At 34.6% G+C, this 20,861-nt stretch overlaps 1 protein-coding gene across 29 annotated transcripts in view; it reads right to left on the minus strand.

The window, feature by feature from the left end:
• The window catches only part of Dlg1 (discs large MAGUK scaffold protein 1), a 271,999-nt gene that overhangs the window by 77,948 nt on the left and 173,190 nt on the right, over nt 1-20,861 (minus strand). For all 29 annotated transcript variants that reach the window (XM_058583549.1, XM_058583552.1, XM_058583560.1 and 26 more), the window contains one exon: nt 16,855-16,999. In XM_058583549.1, the coding sequence (XP_058439532.1) occupies nt 16,855-16,999 (145 nt within the window). The remainder of the gene's footprint in view (nt 1-16,854; nt 17,000-20,861) is intronic.

Consider the following 20,861-nt stretch of genomic DNA (forward strand, 5'->3'; position numbering starts at 1 on the left):
TATATCCAATGAGTTTTTAAAAAATACATGTATTTTATATATATATATATAGTTGTCAATGGACCTTTTATTTTATTTATTTATATGTGGTGCTGAGGACTAAACCAGTGTGCCTCATACATGCCAGGAAAGTACTTTACGACTGAGCTATAATCCCAGCCCAATGGAATTTTTTTCATTCCTATTTTATACAATATTTTGGCTATTCTTCATATTTTGATTACCTTATTTTGGTTACACCATTGATCATGCCTCTATATCTCTTATGGTTCAGAGAACTTTTACAACCTTCCTTCTCATTATTTCTTTTACTATTCTTCCTAAAAATATTATATATCTAGTAAGTCAACTGTTTTCCAGTTTTGACAGCTGCTTATTTACATGGTTGTCTTTGCCAAAAACACCCTCTCTCCCAACCTCTTGACAATCCCCATAAAAACAGACAAAACCAAATGTGATCTAGTTCTCTTTTCTGCCCAGATAACAAGTGATATAAAATCTGAACAGTCTTATATTTATAAAATTAGTTGGATTCAGAACTAAAAGTTTTTCCAAAAAGAAAATTCCAGGGCTGGAGATGTGGCTCAAGCGGTAGCACGCTCGCCTGGCATGTGTGCGGCCCGGGTTCGATCCTCAGCACCTCATACAAAGATGTTCTGTCCCCTGAAAACTAAAAATAAATAAATAAATAAATAAATATTAAAATTCTCTCTCTCTCTTAAAAAAACAAAAAAAAGGAAGAAAGAAAATTCCAGGTCAAGACAGATGATTTCACTGATAAATCCAACCAACCATTTAGAGATGAAATAAAGCCAATTTTGCAAACAGTTTCAGGGGATAAAGGAACAAAGTATATATGCTTTTCAATTCATTTTGACACCAGCATAACCATGATACCAAACCTGAAAATATAAGAAAAATTTCAGAACACTGTGTTCACCCTTATGAACATGGATGCATGATCCTCAACAAATGTGATCAGGATAACCCTAATGATATATAAAATATAAAGACTGTATGGGTTTATTTAAAAAATGGAAAGTTGGTTCAACATAAGAGCATCAACTAATTTATCACACTAACAGAATAAAGGAGAAAAATCATCTCAGTAAATACAGAATTGACAGCATGTAACATTCACAAGATAAAAACTCTTCATAAATCAGGAATAAAAGTGAACTTTCTTAATATGATAAAGGGTATCTACAAAAGACTTACTGGTAACACCATATGCAATGGTGAAATTATGTTTTCCCCTACAATTTGAGAATATGACAATTATATGCATTATCATCATTTCTATTCAACATTAAACTAGAGGTCTTATCAGAGCATCAAAAAAAGGGAGATGAATAAATAGTTAAAGATGGGAAAGAAAGCAGGAAAATTCCCATCATTTTATTAGAATTTTTAACAGGAGTGTTAATCACATAATCAATGTACAAAGTCATATATATATTAAAAATATGTAAAAGTATTTTAAACTGTATGTGGTGGTGCATGCCTGTAATCCCAGTGACTCAAGAAGCTGAAGTAGGAGGATCGAAAGTTCAAAGCTAGCCTCCTCAACTTAACAAGGCCCTAAGTAATTTAGTGAGACCCTGTCTTAAAATAAAAGGGCTGGGGATGTTACTCAGTGGTTAAGCACCACTAGGCTCAATCCCTGGTTTTAAAAAAAGTATCATAAAAATAACATCCAAAACATCAAATACCCTCATCTAAACCTAACAAAGGATTTATAAAATCCCTACTATACTATAAAACACTGCTGAGAAATAAGGACCTATATAATTCAGATAGAAGTACTCGTAGATTAGATGAAAGACTCAATTCTATTTTTCCTAAATTGATCTGTACATTTCTAAATTCTAAAATCATTAAGGAAATTCAAATTATTCCTAACATAATCGCGTGTGTGTGTGTTTTGCTGGGGACTGAAACCAGGGCCTTGCATGTGCAAAGCAAGTACTCTACGACTGAGCCACATCCCCAGCCCAACTAAACATAATCTTTAAAAAAATTTGAAAGATTTATATTGCTAGAAATCAACATTTATTATATAGTTATAATAAAGGGAGTGTGATATTGGTGGAAGAAGAAATAGATCAATGAAAAATAGGTCTAGAAACATAATATATTGTCACTTAAGATATAATAAAAGCACCAATGCAATTCAGAGCCCAAAGGTGATCTTTTTAATAAAGGATGCTGGATCATTCCAGATATCTGTATGAAAAAAAAATCTCATGTTATTTGTAACAAATAAAATAAAAATGAATCAAATCTAAATGTCTGAATAAAACTTCTAAAGTCTTCTCATGACCTTGGGACAGAGAAAGATTCCAATGAGCTACTAAAAGCAGGAATCAGGAAAGAGAAGATTGATAAATTGACTTGATTAAAATAAGAAATTTTATTCACCAAAAAGGAAACAGAAACACAAACTGGGTGAACATATTTGCAATAGATATAATTGATTAGAGTTTCTTTTTGAATACATAACACTTCCTTCAAATCAATAAGGAAAAAACTGTCAAAACTAATTAAAGCATAGAAAGAAATCAACAGGGCTGGAGTTGTAGCTCAGTGTCAAGAGTGCTTGCCTAGCATGTGTGAGACTCTGGGTTCAATTCTCAGCACCACATAGAAATAAATAAAACACAGATCCATTGATAATGAAAAAAATTTAAAAGTAGGAAAGAATTCAACAGACACTACAGATGACAGTCAAAACAATATGCACAAGGAGTAGTGCTAAATACCATTAGTCACCGGGAATAATCAGAATTAAATAAATAATAAATAAATAAATTATATGTATCATAGTACATATTCATAATATCTATAACTAAAAAGACTGACTATACCAAATATTGGTGAAGATGTAGAAAACTGGAATATAAACTGTTTCCAAACTTGGGAAACTGTTTTAACAGTATTGATTGAAGACAAAATAAATGTCTGTGATATAACACAGCAATCTCCCTCCAAAAGAAATGTATGCATATGTCCAATAATATTTAAAAATGTCCACTGCAGCTATATTCAGACCCAATGGTAAAATGGAAAATTTTTTGTATATTCATAAAACAGAATAATTTATAGCAATAAAAACCAAAACACTTGATTGAAAATAACCTTTGAGTAAAAGCCATAAGATACAAGAGTACAAGCTATACAAAACATTTAAGAACAAGTAGATCTAAATATCTGCATGTAATGCATGCATAGACATATATATATCTCACTAAAAAGAGGCAGAATTATTGTCCGAGATTCAAGTGTTACCTCTGGAGTGGGAATACTGATTAAGGGGCTTGACAACTGAGCAAGGCCCTAAGCAACTTAGTGAAACTCTTTCTCAAAAAATAAATAGGCTGGGCATGGTGGCGCACGCCTGTAATTCCAACAGCTCAGGAGGTTGAGGCAGGATGATCAAGAGTTTAAAGCCAAGCCTCAGCAATGGTGAGACCGTCTCTAAATAAAATACAAAATAGATGTGGCTCAATGGCCGAGTGCCCCTGAGTTCAATCAATGTATAAAAAAATAAATAAATAAAAACAAACAAACAAATAAATAAATAAATACATGAAGCTGGGAATGTAGCTCAGTAGTAAAGTGTTCCTGGGTGCAATACCCAGTAATAAAAGAAGAGGAAAAAAAAAGAAGGGGCTTGAGCCTTCTGGGGTGCTATAAATATTTAATAAGATGGTTACAAAGGTACAGGCATTATGCAAAAAATATCATTAAGCTGAAGTCTGAAAAAATGTGTCCCTTTCCAAATGTCAAGTTTTTCTTCATTTAAAAATTAAAGGAAAAAAGTACTGACAGATAATTCAAATTATACCTAACATAATAATGTAGGAATGGATAAGATAAGAGTCTGGTTGAAGAAGTGTTGAGATTTTACCAATTAAGAAGGAAGGGTCAAAAGACTGGAAGATACATGTAAGAAAATGAGTATCATTACAAACTATGGATAAATGGAAATATAAGTTCATGGATAGAAAAGCCCAATATGATAAAGATGTCAGTTCTCTCTAACAAAAATTTTACATGCGATTTGATTATTTTATACATTGTATATATGTTCTGAATTATCACATGGTATCCCATCTGTTATGCTTTGATCTGGAATGTCCACAAAAAGCTCATATGTTGAAAACGTGGTCTCCAATGCAGCAAGATTGAGAAGCACGGTTTTCAGGGAAGAAATGAATCATGAGGGCTCCGGAGAGCTGAACAGACTATCTAGTTGGAGGAAGAAGGTCACTAGTGTGTGCCCTGGAAGGGTTTATTTTTTCCTGCCCATCTCCTCTGCTTCTAGGTTGCCATGAGCTGAAAAGCTTTCCTCTGCCACATCCTTCTATCATGATGCTTCTGCCTAGGAGTTGGCTAACTGAACCTCTGAAACCATGAGCCAAAATAAATCTTTCCTCCACTAAACTGATCCTGTCAGGTATTTTGGTCAGAGTTGAGGAAAAGTTAGCTAATAGGCAATATATATTATATACAATTATTGTGCATTAAAAATAGAAAAGATCTTATAGGACCAACATTGTAATTAAGTGAAAATAAAAGCTAACGTAATAGCAAAACCATTCTTATTACCTTAATTTAAAAGTTTTTCCCCCCTAAGTAAAAAACAAGGAAAGTTGACATCCCCTACCAAGTAATGGTGTAGTTTTAATTTGCATTTCTCTTATTATGAGTAGTCTAAATACCATTTCTTAAATAAAAGGACTTTTAGTACTCCTAGTTTTCTATTTGGGTATATTTCTTTCCTTTTTTAATATGAAGAAGTTCTTTACATAGTAGGAAAACTGTGATATTAAATTTTAAAAAGGAGCAATATTTGGAGTTATCTTGACGGTCTCTCTGTACTCATATGAGATAAAGAACATTATAGCAGAAAGAAAACTTCAGACCAATATCTCTAATGAATATAGATGCAAAAATCCTCAATAAAATCTTGGCAAATCGGATGCAAAAACATATCAAAAAGATCATGCACCATGATCAAGTGTGATTCATCCCTGGGATATAATGTTGGTTCAACATACGGAAATCAATAAATGTAATTCATCACATCAATAGACTTAAAGATAAGAACCACATGATCATCTCGAAAGATGCAGAAAATACAAAATACAGCACCCCTTTATGTTCAAAACACTAGGAAAAACTAGGGATAACAGGAAATTATCTCAACATTGTAAAAGCTATCTACGCTAAGCCTCAGGCCAGCATCATTCTAAACAGAGAAAAACTGAAGGCATTCCCTCTAAAATCTGGAACAAGACAGGGATGCCCTCTCTCACCACTTCTATTCAACATAGTTCTTGAAACACTGGCCAGAGCAATCAGACAGACAAAAGAAATTAAAGGAATAACTATAGGAAAAGAACAACTTAAACTAGCACTATTTTTGATGATATGATTCTATACCTAGAAGACCCAAAAAACTCTACAGAAACTTCTAGAACTAGTAAATGAATTCAGCAAAGTGGTAGGATATAAAATCACCACCCATAAATCAAAGGCATTCCTGTATATCAGTGACAAATCCTCTGAAAAGGAAATGAGGAAAACTACCCCATTCACAATATCCTCAAAAAAACAACAACAAAAAAAAAAACCTTTGGAATCAACTTAACAAAAGACGTGAAAGATCTATACAATGAAAACTACAGAATGCTAAAGAAAGAAATTAAAGAAGACCTTAGAAGATGGAAAGATCTACCTTGCTCATGAATAGGCAAAATTAATATTATTAAATGACCATATTACCAAAAGCACTATACAGATTCAATGCAATTCCGATCAAAACCCAAAGGCATTCCTCACAAAAATAGAAAAAGCAATTATGAAATTCATCTGGAAAAATAAGAGACCCAGAATAGCTAAAGCAATTCTAAGCAGGAAGAGTGAAACAGGTGGTATCACTATAACAGATTTTAAACTATACTACAGAGCAATAGTAACAAAAACAGCATGGTACTGGCACCAAAACAGGCTGGTGGGCCAATGGTACAGGATAGAGGACACAGAGACTAACCCACAAAACTACAACTACCTTATATTACACAAAAGTGCTAAAAGTGTGCACTGGAGAAAGGATAGCATCTTCAACAAATGGTGCTGGGAAAACTGGAAATCCATATGCAACAAAATGAAATTGAATTCCTATCTCTCACCATGCACAAAAGTTAACTCAAAATGGATCAAGGATCTAGGAATTAAACCAGAGACTCTGCGTCTAACAGAAGAAAAAGTAGGCCCTAATCTCCATCACGTTGGGCTAGGCCCCAATTTCCTTAATAAGACACCTATAGCACAAGAATTAAAACCAAGAATCAACAAATGGGATGAATTCAAACTAAAAAGCTTTTTTCTCAGCAAGAGAAATAATATGTGAGGTAAATAGGGAGCCTACATCCTGGGAACAACTTTTTACCCCTCTCACGTCAGATAGAGCTCTAATCTCTAGGGTATCAAAGAACTCAAAAAACTAAACACCAAAAAAAAAAAACAAATAACCCAATCAACAAATGGGCCAAGGACCTGAACAGACACTTCTCAGAAGAGAATATACAATCAATCAAAAAATGCAATCAGAGAAATGCAAACTAAAACTACTCTAAGATACCATCTTATTCCAGTAAGAATGGCAGCCATGATGAAGACAAACAACAGTAAGTGCTGGCGAGGATGCGGAGAAAAAGGTACACTCATACACTGCTGTGGGACTACAAATTGGTGCAGCCAATTTGGAAAGCAGTATGAAAATTCCTTGGAAAACTGGGAATGGAACCACCATTTGACCCAGCTATTCCTCTTCTCGGACTATACCAAAAAGACTTAAAAACAGCATACTATAGGAACACAGCCACATCAATGTTTACAGCAGCACAATTCACAATAGCTAGATTGTGGAGCCAACCCAGATGCCCTTCAATGGATGAATGGATTTTAAAAATGTGGCATATATATACAATGGAATATTGCTCAGCATTAAAAAATAATAAGATCATGGCATTTGCAGGGAAATGGATGGCATTAGAGCAGATTATGCTAAGTGAAGTTAGCCAATCCCCAAAAAACAAATGCTGAATGTCTTCTCTGATATAAGGGGGGTGACTCAAAATGGGGAAGAGAGGAAGAGCATGGGAAGAAGATTACCTCTACATAGGGAAGAGGGGTGAGAGGGAAAGGGAGGGAGAAAGGGAATTGCATGATGGTGGAAGGAGACCCTCATTGTTATACAAAATACATGTACGAAGATGTGAGGGAAAAAAAAAAGAATACGGTTACCCTAGATTAGGGAGAGAGAAGTGGCGGGAGGGGAGGGGAGGGATTGGGGAGATAGGAAGGATAGTAGAATGAAACAGACATTATTATTACTGTGTGTATATATGTGAATGCATGACCAATGTGATTCTGCAATCTGTATACTCAGAAAAATGAGACATTATATCCCATCTGATTCAAATGTATGATATATCAAGGTCATTGTACTGTCATGTGTAACTAATTAAAACAAATTTTAAAAAAAAGAACATTATAGCATGTTTGTGTGCTCACGGTAAATAATCCAAGAGAGAGAATGTGATTATGTAAGTAGATAAGAGACAGAGCTAAATCCCCAAAAAAGGCAAAAAAGATTTTGGGAATTGGGAAAGCAAAATTCATGAAAAAGAAGAGATTCAATATACAAATCGAAGACCTCTTTTCCCATAGGAACAGTAATAGTTATTCCATTATAAAACAAGGAAAAGCAGAATTTGGGGTAAAAAAGGTATTTACACAGATATATTTGAAAAGAGAAGACTAAGGAATTTCTCTTCAAGGCCATCAGCTATGACTGAGAAGTTGGATGGCAAGTGAAGGAGGTTTGAGGAATCACTGAGAAATAGAATGACTTAGGCAAGAGCAAGGCTCCACCTAAGATTAATGGGCATAATTAAGAGACAGCACAAATTTGTGCTGTTCTCCAGTCACATTCTGCTTTCAGGGAGTAGGAATGGATAAGATAAGAGTCTGGTTGAAGAAGTGTTGAGATTTTGCCAATTAAGAAGGAAGGGTCAAAACACTGGAAGATATGTGTATGAAAATGAGTATCATTACAAACCATGGAGTCTGTGCTAAGTAAAACATGAAAACTGAAATGTAAGGAGGCAACAAAGTGATATCAAATAGTGGAAGGTCAAAATGAGACTACACTGGTAGTTAGAGCAGGGGTAAATGAATTGATGAGTGTAGATAGAGAGTGGGATAAAATAAACTGATATTTTTGAGATGATGAAGGTATTGGTAATTATAGATAAGGTCTAAAGTATCATCTTGGAAGAAAGCACCTAAGCTGAAATGGAGGGCAAGATAGTTAGGAAGAGATCAAGAAATCAAAAAGCCAGCATTTTTGATGAATCATCAGTGTGGACTTTGGCTATCACTAGAAATGATAATGTGATAAAAGTAGCAAGAAAACAATGGTCTTGCACTCAAATATCAGTAACTAAAGCCTAATCCTTGAGGAGGACACCAAGTGATTACAATATAAGGAATAGACAATAAGTTGATGATCTGATAACAAGGGCTTCAGGAAAGCTAACAGGTAAAAATCATTTATGTAAAAAATTATAAACACAAATGCTTTAAAAGGCCCAAACAAAATCTTCAAGAATTGCATATAAAGAAAAGACTTAGTTAGCCTGTCCAAGATCCGCCTTCGCCAACCTGCACAGGACCCAGGTTCAGGGTAGGTCCGGGTTTGTCATCTACTCTCCCTGCCCCCAAATGGGAGCTCAGGCCTAACCCACTTCCATCTAGGGACACTGCAGACATCACCAAAGTCTTCCCCACATAGTAGCTCCACCTTTCGACTACAAAGAGGGCCTAGAAGCAACTGTATCTTGGAGCAGGCCTCCCAAAGCCAGTGTAAAGCCTACCATTTCAGTCCCATCTCTGAAAGACGTTGCATCTATCTTGGGGCACCTCCACTGCTATCTTGAGTTACCTCTACTATTGCTGCCACCATCTTTAGTTGCAGTAGCATCCACTGTGTGACACCTGCAGGGTCTGGAAGCCCAGCAGCAAGGTGAGGTACAGATAATCTGCACAGATACTACAAGATTATAGGGTAGAAAATGTAATATCTCAGATCCACATTGCAAAAAGGGAAGACACGTAGACAACATGAAAAAACAAGGGAGGAAAGTGCCCCAAACAAATCAGGATACTACAAAAACAGATCCCATGGACAGCAAAGTTGATGAAATGTCAGAGAAGGAGTTCAGAATGTTGTTCATAATTAAAATGATCTATGAATTAAAGAATGACCTAAATTAGCAAATACAGGCAAAAATTGATCATTCCAACAAAAAGATAAAAAACCAATCAGAAATCTTTGAAATGAAGGAAACAAACCAAATAAAAAACTCAATAGAAAGTATCACCAACAGACTAGAGCACTTGGAAGACAGAAGATCAGATAATGAAGACAAAGTATACAATCTGGAAAATAAAGTTGACCACACAGTGAAGATAGTAAGAAACCATGAACAGAACATCAAATGGGATAGCATCCAAAGATCAAATCTAAGAGTTATTGGGATGGAGGAAGACACAGAGTTTCAAACCAAAGGAATGCACAAGCTCTTCAATGAGATAATATCGGAAAATTTCCCAAACATGAAAAATGAATTGTAAAATCAAATACAAGAGGCTTACAGGACACCAAATATACAAAATCACAACAGATCTACACCAAGGCACATTATAATAAAAATGCCTAGGATACAGATTAAGGATAGAATCTTAAAGGCTGCAAGAGAAAGGAATCGGATCACATATAGGGGGAGACCAATTCATACCTCAGCAGATTTTTCAACCCAGACCCTCAAAGCCAGGAGATCACAGAACAACATATACCAAGCCAACCAAGAATCTTATATCCAGCAAAATTAAGCTTTAGATCTGATGATGAAATAACAATCTTCCATGATAAACAAAAGTTCAAAGAATTTACAACTAGAAAGCCTGCACTACAGATCATCCTCTGCAAAATATTCCAAGAAGAGGAAATGAAAATCAGCAGAGGGAGGTATTACTCTAAAGGAAAAACTAATCAAAGGAAAAACCAAGTCAAGTTAAATACCAAAAATAAACAAAAATGTCTGGGAATACAAATCATGTCTTGATAATAATCCTGAATGTTGATGGCATAAACTTACCAATCAAAAGACATAGACTTGCAGATTGGATCCAAAAAAAAAAAAGATCCAATAATACGCTGCATCCAAGAGAATCATTTCATAGGAAAAGACAGCCACAGACTGAAGGGGAAAGACTGGGAAAAATCATATCACTCACATGGACTGTGGAAGCAAGCAGGGGTTTCCATCCTCATATCAAATAAAGTAGACTTCAAGCTAAAGTTAATCAAAAAGGATAAAGGACACGACATACTGCTCAAGGGAACCATACACCAACAAGACATAACAATTATAAATATATAGGCCCCAAACAATGGAGCATCTACGTTCATCAAACAAACACTTCTCAAGATCAAGAGTCAAACAGACAACAACACAACAATTCTAGATGACTTTAACACACCTCTTTTACCACTGGATAGATCTTCCAAACAAAAGCTGAACAAAGAAATTATAGTACTCAATAATGCAATCAATAACTTACACTTAACTGACTTGTATAGAATATTTCATCCTTCAACAAGCGAATACACATTCTTCTCAGCAGGACATGGATCCTTCTCTAAAATAGACCACACATTGGACGACAAAGCAACTCTTAGCAAATATGAAAAAGTAGAGATACTACTCTGCATTCTATTGGATCATAATGAAATGAAAATAGAAAACAATGATAAAATAGAAAATAAAAGCTACTCCAACACCTGGAGACTAAACAATATGCTACTGAATGAACAACGGGTTGTAATAGACATCAAGAAGGAGATTAAAAAATTCTTAGAGGTAAACGAGAACACTGATACAACATACTAAAATCTCTGAGACACTAAGAAGGCAGTACTAAGAGGAAAATTTATTTCATGGAGTTCATTCCTTAAAAGAAGAAAAAGTCACCAAATAAATGACCTAACATTTCTTAAAGCCCTATTAAAAAGAAGAACAAACAAACACCAAAATTAGAAGAAGACAGGAAATTTTGAAAAAATTGACAAAACAAAAAGTTGGTTCTTTGAAAAAATAAATTAAATTGACAAACCCTTAGTCATGCTAACGAAGAGAAAAAGAGAGAAAGGAAACTCAAAATAGAAAATATCAAAGGCTTCGAAAAATTTCTAGAGTAATATGATTTGCTCAAAATGAATCAGATATACAAAATTTAAACAAATAAATTTCAAATGATGAAATAGAAGATGCCATCAAAAGCCTACCAACAAAGAAAAGCCCAGGACCAGATGGATACACGGCTGAGTTCTACAACACCTTTAACGAAGAATTAATACCAATACTCCTTAAATTATGTCGTGAAATAGAAAAAGAGGGAGAACTTCCAAACTCAGATTCTATGAGGCCAGTATCACCCTGATTCTAAAACCAGGCAAACACACATGAAAGAAAGAAAACTTCAGACCAATTTCTCTAATGAACACAGAAGCAAAAATTCTCAATAAAATTCTGAGAAATCGAATAAAAAACATATCAAAAAAATAATGGGCCATGATCAGGTGGGGTTCATCCCAGGGATGCAAGGTTGGTTCAACATACGGAAATCAAAAAATGTAATTCATCACATCAATAGACTTAAAGAACCATATGATCTTCTCAATAGATGCAGAAAAAGCATTTGACAAAATATAGTACCTCTCCATGTTCAAAACACTAGAAAAATTAGGGATAACAGGAACATCTCTCAACATCATAAAAGCTATCTGTGCTAAACCCCAGGACAACATCATTCTAAAATGGAGAAAAACTGGAAGCATTCCTTCTAAAAATTGGAACAAGACAGGAATGCCCTCTTTCACCACTTCTATTTAACATAGTTCTTGAAACACTGGCCAGAGCAATTAGACAGATGAAAGAAATTAAAGGGATATAAATAGGAAAAGGAAAAACTCAAATAGCACTATATGCCAATGATATGATTCTGTACCTAGAAAACCCCAAAAATTTCACCAGAAAACTTCTAGAACTAATAAACGAATCCAGCAAAGTAGTAGAATACAAAATCAACATCCATAAATCGAAGGCAGTTCTATAAATCAGTGACAAATCCTCTGAAAGGGAAATGAGAAAAACTATCCCATTTACAATAGCCTCAAAAATAAAATAAAATAAAATACTTAGGAATCAACTTAACGAAATACCTCTACAATGAAAACTACAGAATGATAAAGAAAGAAATTAAAGAAGACCTTAGAAGATGCAAAGATCTACCTTGTTCTTGGATAGGCAGAATTAATATTGTCAAAATGACCATAGTACCAAAAGCATTATATAGATTTAATGCAATTCCAATCAAAATCCCAATGACATTCCTCATAGAAACAGAAAACGAAGTCATGGGCTGGGATTGTGCCTCAGTGGTAGAGTGCTCGCCTAGCATGCATGAGGCACTGGGTTCAATCCTCAGCACCACATAAATATAAAATAAAGATATTGTGCCAACCTAAAAAACTAAAAAATAAATATTAAAAAAAAAAGAAGTCATGAAATTCTTCTGGAAAAATAAGAGACCCAGAATACCTAAAGGAATCCTTTGCAAGAAGAGTGAAGCAGGTGGCATCACTATACCAGAACTTAAACTATCCTACAGAGCAATAGTAACAAAAACAGCATGATATTGGCACCAAAATATGAAATTGAAACAGAAGAAACAATTGAAAAAATTGACAAAACAAAAAGTTGGTGCAAAATAGAGGACACAGAGACCAACCCACATAACTACAGTTATCTTATATTAGACAAATGCACCAAAAACATACATTGGAGAAAAGATATCCTCTTCAACAAATAGTGCTGAGAAAACTGGAAATCCATATGCAACAAAATGAAATTAAACCCCTATCTCTCAACATGCACAAAACTCAACTCAAAGTGGATCAAGGACCTAGGAATTAAACCAGAAACCTTGCACCTAATGGAAGAAAAAGTAAGCCTCAATCTCTATCATGTTGGATTAGGCCCCAACTTCCTCAATAAGACTCCTATAGCACAAGAATTAAAATCAAGAATCAATAAATGGGACGGATTCAAACTAAAAAGATTCTTCTCAGCAAAAGAAACAATCAGTGAGGTGAACAGAAATCCTGTATTTTGGGCACAAATTTTTACCACATGCACATCAGATAAAGCAGTAATCTCTAGGATATATAAAGAACTCTAATACCAACCCCCCCAAAACAAACAAACAAACAAAAACAAATAACCCAATCAATACATGGGCCAAGGAATTAAACAGACACTTCTCAGAAGAGAACATACAATCAAACAACAAATATGTGAAAAAATGTTCAACATCTCTAGCAATTAGAGAAATGCAAATCAAAACTACTCTTAAGATTTCAGCTTATTCCAGTCAGAATGGCAGCTATTAAGAATACAAACAACAGTAAGCAAGTATTGGCGAGGATGTAGGGAAAAAGGCACACTCATATATTGTTAGTAGGACTGCAAAATAGTGCAGCCAATATGGAAGGCAGTATGGAAATTCCTTGGAAAACTGGGAATGGAACCACCATTTGACCCAGCTAGACCCTCCTCATTCTATACCCAAGGACTGAAAAACAGCATACAATAGGGACACAGCCAAATCAATGTTTACAGCAGCACAATTTATATAGCTAAACTGTGGAACCAACCTAGATGTCCTTCAGTAGATGAATGCATAACAAAAATGTGGTATATATACACAATGGAATACTATTCAGCATTAGAAGAGAATAAAATCATGGCATTTGCAGGTAAATGGATGGAGTTAGAGAATATAAATGCTAAGTCAAGTTAGCCAACCCAAAAAAACAAATGCAGAATGTTGTCTCTGATACAAGGATGCTGATTCATAATGGGGTTCTGGAAGGGGAGCATGGGAGGATTAAATAAACTCCAGATAGAGCTAAGGAGAGGAAGAGAAGGGGAGGGGGCTTGGGGGTAAGAAAGATGGTGGAATGAGATGGACATCATTACTGTAAGTACATATATGAAGGCACGAATAGTGTGAATATACTTTATATACAACCAGAGATATGAAAAATTGTGCTCTATATTAATAATATGAATTCTGACATATATAACAAATTAGAATAAAAAAATTGCAATGGAAAAATGGAAAGGAAAAAAAGATGTGTCCACATATAACTAAAAAATAAATATTAAAAAACAACAAACAGGGCTGGGGTTGTGGCTCAGTGGTAGACGGATTAGGCGCTGGGTTCGATCCTCAGTACCACATAAAAATAAAAAATAAAGATATTGTGTGTCCACCTTAAAAAAAAATCTAAAAAAACAGGCTGGGGATGTGGCTCAAGCAGTAGCATGCTTGCCTGACATGGGATGCTGGGTTCGATCCTCAACACCATATAAAGATACTGTGTCCGCCTAAAACTGAAAAATAAAAGCAAGCAAGCAAACAAACAAAAAACCCCCCAAAAACACCAGACTGGAAGAATGCAATAAAATTCATAATTGTAGTTGCTGATGAAGTGAAAGTAAAATATAATAAACTAGCAAGGTGAACTGCAAACTTTTTCATAATGTTCTATTCATTTAATAATAGAAACAACAACAAAGAAATAAATATCAAGCTTTTGCCCTTATGACAGATAACCAATCATTAATCACACTTTAGAACTAGTTCTACCATTTTTTAAATGTTATGCTATTATACATAAAAGGATAATTCAATATAAAATGACTTTTTTTCTGTTTAACATATTAATTAAAGAAGCAGCATGACAATTTGTATGTTTGGTCATAATTAGGGCACTCCTTTCTCAATTTGTGAAACAACTATCCCAAATGTGCATGTGGCTGTCTTGAAGAGACAATATTCAGAATAAGACTGATACTTGAATCAGATTCTTACTAGAATTACTGCATCTTAAATAACAACAACAACAAAAAAATATACAAAGTCCTTATATGAAGTGCATGTGTAGGACAAAGGGTATGTGAGAATTTCAAATGGGTTGCATTCAAATTGACTAGCATGCTTTGACTTGCCTTTGACATAAAAGAAGTACAAGTTCTCTGTCCATTAGAAAGGATAATTCTATTAAGAAAATAATTCGTTATACTTGAGTAATTAAATCAATGAGCAGATAACAAAGATGAATGATTGGGGGACAGTAAATAGATTTCATAATATAATTTGTATTTACTTTATAATGATTAGTGGTGATAAAAAATCTTAATCATTTTAAAAGTGAAAATACTATCATTTACAAAAATCACAACTAAAAAAGGGAACACACAAAAGGAAATTACAAAGTACATTTAAGATATTTACTATTCATGGGTTCTTTTAACATTAATTCAATGTGTAGAACATATAATGCTCCCATTTTTCAGTCAACACGACCCTATTAAAATACATTTAAATCTCATCTCAGCTTATACATTTTAAAATACTCAAAATCAGGGAAGAAACTTGCACGTAAGTAGTTTAATAACAATTTGTATGAAACACAACTGGGCTGCATGCAATAGGCAATACACTAGAAGCTTAAAGTACAAACATAGTACTTTTTTTTTTTTTTTTATACTGGGGATTGAACTGAGGGGCACTCAATAACTGAGCCACATCCCCAGCCCTATTTTGTATTTTATTTAGAGACAGGGTCTCAATGAGTTGCTTAGCACCTCACTTTTGCTAAGGCTGGCTTTGAATTCGTGATCCTCCTGCTTCAGTCTCCCAAGCCTCTGGGATTACAGGCGTGCGCTATCATGCCCCGCCACAGTACTTTCTTTCTAATGTACTGAGAGAACAGAAAATCCCTTAACTTCTGGAACTACTGAAAAGCAGTGATTCTCAAAGTGCAGTCCATGAACCACTGAGCTACATCCCCAATCCCTTCTTTTCTATTTTGAGTATCTTTTATTTTCTATTTTTAATTGCCTTGGCTAGAATTTCCATATAACATTGAATAGAAGTTGTAGTCTATCTTTCCAGGAAGAAGCATCAAGATTAGTCTTGTTAATAAACTTTCTGTGCTCGTGCCCAAAACTATTAGAACAGGACAATAATCAGCATCATTTGCAAATTCCCTTTAGTGATTATTATTTACATAGAAGCCTCAGAATCAATGCTTTAAATATTAAGCAGTAAAGGGGGAAAAGGATTACATCTTCTTATTTAAGTTTCTCACTTAAAATAGATTTTTAAAAAATTATTAGATTAAAATGATTAAGAGTTCTTTTAAAATTTTACAATTTTTTTTAGAGAGAGAGAGAGAGAATTTTTTAATATTTATTTTTTAGTTTTTGGCGGACACAACATCTTTATTTGTATGTGATGCTGAGGATCGAACCCAGCGCCGCTCGCATGCCAGGCGAGCGTGCTACCGCTTGAGTCATATCCCCAGCCCTACAATGTTTAGATGTTATTACACTGAGAACATTTCATCTGAAGAAATAAGATAAATGTGGTATATATGTGTAATAAGAATTGTAATGCAAAAAAATCACAAAACCCCCCAAGTACATGTATGAAAACATGAATTGGTGTGAACATACTTCATATACAAAGATATGAAAAATTGTGCTCTACATGTTTAATAAGAATTGTAATGCATTCTGCTGTCATATATTTAAAAAAATAAAATCAACTAAAAAAATTTTAGCAAGCTTAAGCAAACAGACTTACAGTTGGTGATATCAGGTGGTGCATAGCCATCGTTTATATACATACTTGTTGGTTTTGCCACTTTCAAAAAAACAAAATCAGATGTGTTCTTTAAGGCAGTTACTGCTTCTTCATGAGTAACTTCTTCTAAGCATACGCTATTCACCTAAAAGAAAATCCCAAGAGATACTTATTTTTTAAAAACATTGCTTTAGTTAAAAAAAAATTACATGAAAATATAGGGGAAACTGGGAGTGATTTAAGGAAAACAAAGTATGCTATATAGAAAGAAAATACCCATCTTTACTGTCCATATCATCACAAAGTTTTTTTTTTTATATAACTATTATAGTTTGAATATGAGGTGTCCTTTAAAAGCGCTTGTGCTAATGCAGGAATATTAAGAGGTAAAATGATTAGATTATGAGAGTTGTAAACTAACTGGTCCATCCTAGTGTAAATGGACTAACGGGGTAGTAACTGTAGGCAGGTGGGGGATGGCTTGAGGAGGTAGGTCACTGGGGGCATGCCTTGGAAACGTTCATCTCCTGTGGCCCCTTACTCTCCCCTTACTTTCTCTTTCTGCTTTCTGGCCACCACAAGCAGAGTACCTCTGCCATGGTTTTCTGTCTCCATGGCAGAAAACCAGGGTAATGGAGTTGGTCAACCATGGAGTGAACACCTCTGAAACTGTGAGCCAAAATAAACTTCTCATCCTCTAAGCTGTTCTTGTCAGAAATTTTGGTCACTGTTATTTTGAAAATACACAAAATATATTGAAATAGCCAATCTTGATTTCAGCCACTAGTCTTTTTATTCCACCAGCCTCAACCTCCTCTTAGGCATTCATGAATATAATGTGTATGGGTACATTTTAGTTTTTTTTCCTTTTTTGAACAAATGAGACCATATTACAACTTATGCTCTGTAAATGGATTTTCAGAAATATTTTTTTAGTTGTAGATGGACATAATACCTTTATTTTATTTATTTATTTTTATGTGGTACTGAAGATCGGACCCAGTGCCTCATATGTGTGAGGCAAGCTTTGTACCACTGAGCTACAACCCCCGCCCCCTGCAAATGGATTTTTAATATTTTATTTATTTATTTATATATGGTTCTGAGGATCGAACTCAGGGCCTTGCACATGTGAGGCAAGTGCTCTATTGCTGAGCCACAACCTCAGCCCCGGATTTTTAATAATAAGTACAGTAGAGACTGCTCCACATTGGGACACAGAATTACCACCTTAAAAAACAAACTGTTGCACAGTACTCCATTGTGTGTTTATACCATAATTTCTTAAATAATTCTCAGATTGATATTTAAATTTTTTCTCCTAAGTGGCTTCAGTAAATTTACATTTACTATTACAGAACGTGGGAATGTCCATTCACTTATACCACTGTCAACACTGAATATAAAATGATGTGTGTGCTTTGTACATCAGTTATATTTAATTTGTACTTCCATTGTTAATAGTCAAATTGAGTTGTATTTTCAATTATTTACTGATAATTCAGCTATCTTCTATATAGATATGTAACCGATTTTTAGGTACTGACACTATAAGCTTGTTTATTAATTCTATTAATCTTTTTAGGACTTCCTATGTTATCTGCAAATAATACAGTTTTATATCTCCTTTCTATTCCCCCGCCCTCAAGGGCTTGGGATCGAACCCACGACTTACGTATGCTAGGCAAGTGCTCTACCACTAAGCTACATCCTCAGTGCCTTCCTTTCTATTCTGAATGTTTTATCTTTCCTGTTTTTGCTGTCCTGACTGGAATTTCTAGTATAACACTGGACAAAAGTGGTAGTTTTTCTTTCCAGTAATTTGTCCATTTCATTTAAATTATCTAAGATATTGCTGTCCAGTTGTTTATAGTACATTCTCTTATGTCCCTGTTTTCATCCTTGCTTTTAGAAATTGAGTCTTCTTTATTTTCTTGGACAGTCTAGCTAAAAGCTTGGCAATTTGTTGATGTTTTCAAAGAACCAACTTTTGGTATCGTTGATCTTGTCTATGTTTTTTCTATATCTTGTTTCATTTACTTCTGTTCTAATCTTTATTATAATAAATTTTCTTCCTTCTCCTTGCTTTAGGTTTACATTGGTCTTTGATGCTTTTGCAACATTTTACAAGATTTACTAATGAAATAAAGCATTATCAACATTTATGTTTTAAATTATAGTGTACTAAAATATTAGTTTTAATGTATTTTTCTTTTCTCTAATTTATACCTTCATAATTGACTATAGAATTTTTAATGCTTTGACCCCAAAATTCAAATGTCATAGAAGAACTGTCAATTTTACTCAGTGATTATTAAAACTGTTTGCAAGGTTTCACCAGCATGATAATTCTAATGGTCTATACTGCTATGCAAAGTGAGGACTGCCTGAATTTTTAAATATACAAATGTAGTATATTGTTAGTAGTCTGCAAGGAGCTATACTTCCTGATATTAGTATCCTTACAAAAATCTCTTCCTATAGTGAATCTTGCTGGGCCACATAACTAGTTTTAGCCAGAGAGATACAATAACCATGATGTAAAGAGAGGATTGATAAACACCATTCTCTAGAGCTTGTTCTCTTGAAAAGCTCATTTTTAAGAACCCGGCCACCATCCTGTAAGAAACTCAACCTAAACTTAAGAAGTCACTAGGGAATTAAACGCTAACAGCCCCAACTGATCTCCCAACAGGAGGAAACACTAACTTGCCCATAATATGTTTGAGCCTATATGGAAGTAGATTGGCTCAGATGAGCGACCCCAGTTAATACCAAGTGGGAATTAAGGACAAGCTGAACCTGCCAAGCCCTACCCAATTTTCAGAACTGTAAGGAAATACATTATTTTTGTTATTTTAGTCATTACATTTTGAATTTTCTTAGCAGCACTGGATAACTAATTAAGAGCTGACAAGATTTGCTAAGGGATTCAATGTGTAGTGTGAAAAAAGATAACCTGAAATTTTGAATTTGAACATTTATTGCCCATTTGCCAGTTTTGACTTACAGTTTAGAAAACAGAGTCCTTAGGAGTGAGCACTGATAAACAAGAGTATACAAGGCCTGAGTTCTGAATTACTTCAATGTTTGGAGGTAAGGGATATGAGGAAGCACCAAAAAAGGAGAGTAAGGTGTGGCTAGTAAGGTAAGAGAAATTATCAAGTAAGAGAGTGACTGCTAAGCAAAGTGAAAAAAGTATTTGGAGAAGAAGGATGGTGTGCCAAATGCCAAGTAAGTCAATTCAGATGAGGACTGAGAAGTGCATAATTTCAGAGTAATTACAAGAACAAAAGCTTCATTAAAAATGGATTCCACAGAGAATGAGAAGATTGCCACGATGGTAAATCAGCACAGATTGCTGGTTCCATACGAAGAATATTGGTTCTGGAGAAATCATAAAGGAAAACTTGACAGCCATGTTAAACAATAAAAGTGAGAAACCTAGTGGAGATAGAAAGCTGTTTAAAAACTGGAGTGTGTGTGTGTATACGTGTATGTGTAGGCAGTGATGGTGAAAAGGTGTTTCATGTAGGGGAAAGAAAGGCAATCATAGCTGTAAGAGGATTAAGTTAGAATTCTGTTATTTCCTTTTCACCATCATTAACTTTAAAAAAAAAAAATCCCAACAAAAATCTCTTTGCAGTATTGGACAGGATGCAGAACAAAAGAATCTTATTGCTGGTGGAATGTAAAACTTTACAGCAGTATGGAAAACAACAGTTTTTTTTTTGTTTGTTTGTCTTTTTTTTTTTTTTTTGAGTTGTTGTTTTAAAACTACTACTATTAGGGCTGGGCATGGTGGCACACACCTGTAATCCCAGCAATTTAGGAGGCTGTGACAGGAGGATCACAAGTTCAAGGGCAGCCTCAGCAACTTGATGAGGCCCTAAGCAACTCAGTGAGAGTTACTGTCTCAAAGTAAAAAATAAAAAGGGCTGTGAATATAGTTCAGTGATAAAGTACCCCCCTGGGTCTAAATCCCCAGAACCACCCCCCTAATACTT

This window comes from Marmota monax, unplaced genomic scaffold (assembly GCF_021218885.2).
Source record: "Marmota monax isolate L192 unplaced genomic scaffold, Marmota_monax_Labrador192_F-V1.1 WCK01_AAM20220418_F8-fsc00052, whole genome shotgun sequence".
Lineage (NCBI taxonomy): Eukaryota > Metazoa > Chordata > Mammalia > Rodentia > Sciuridae > Marmota > Marmota monax.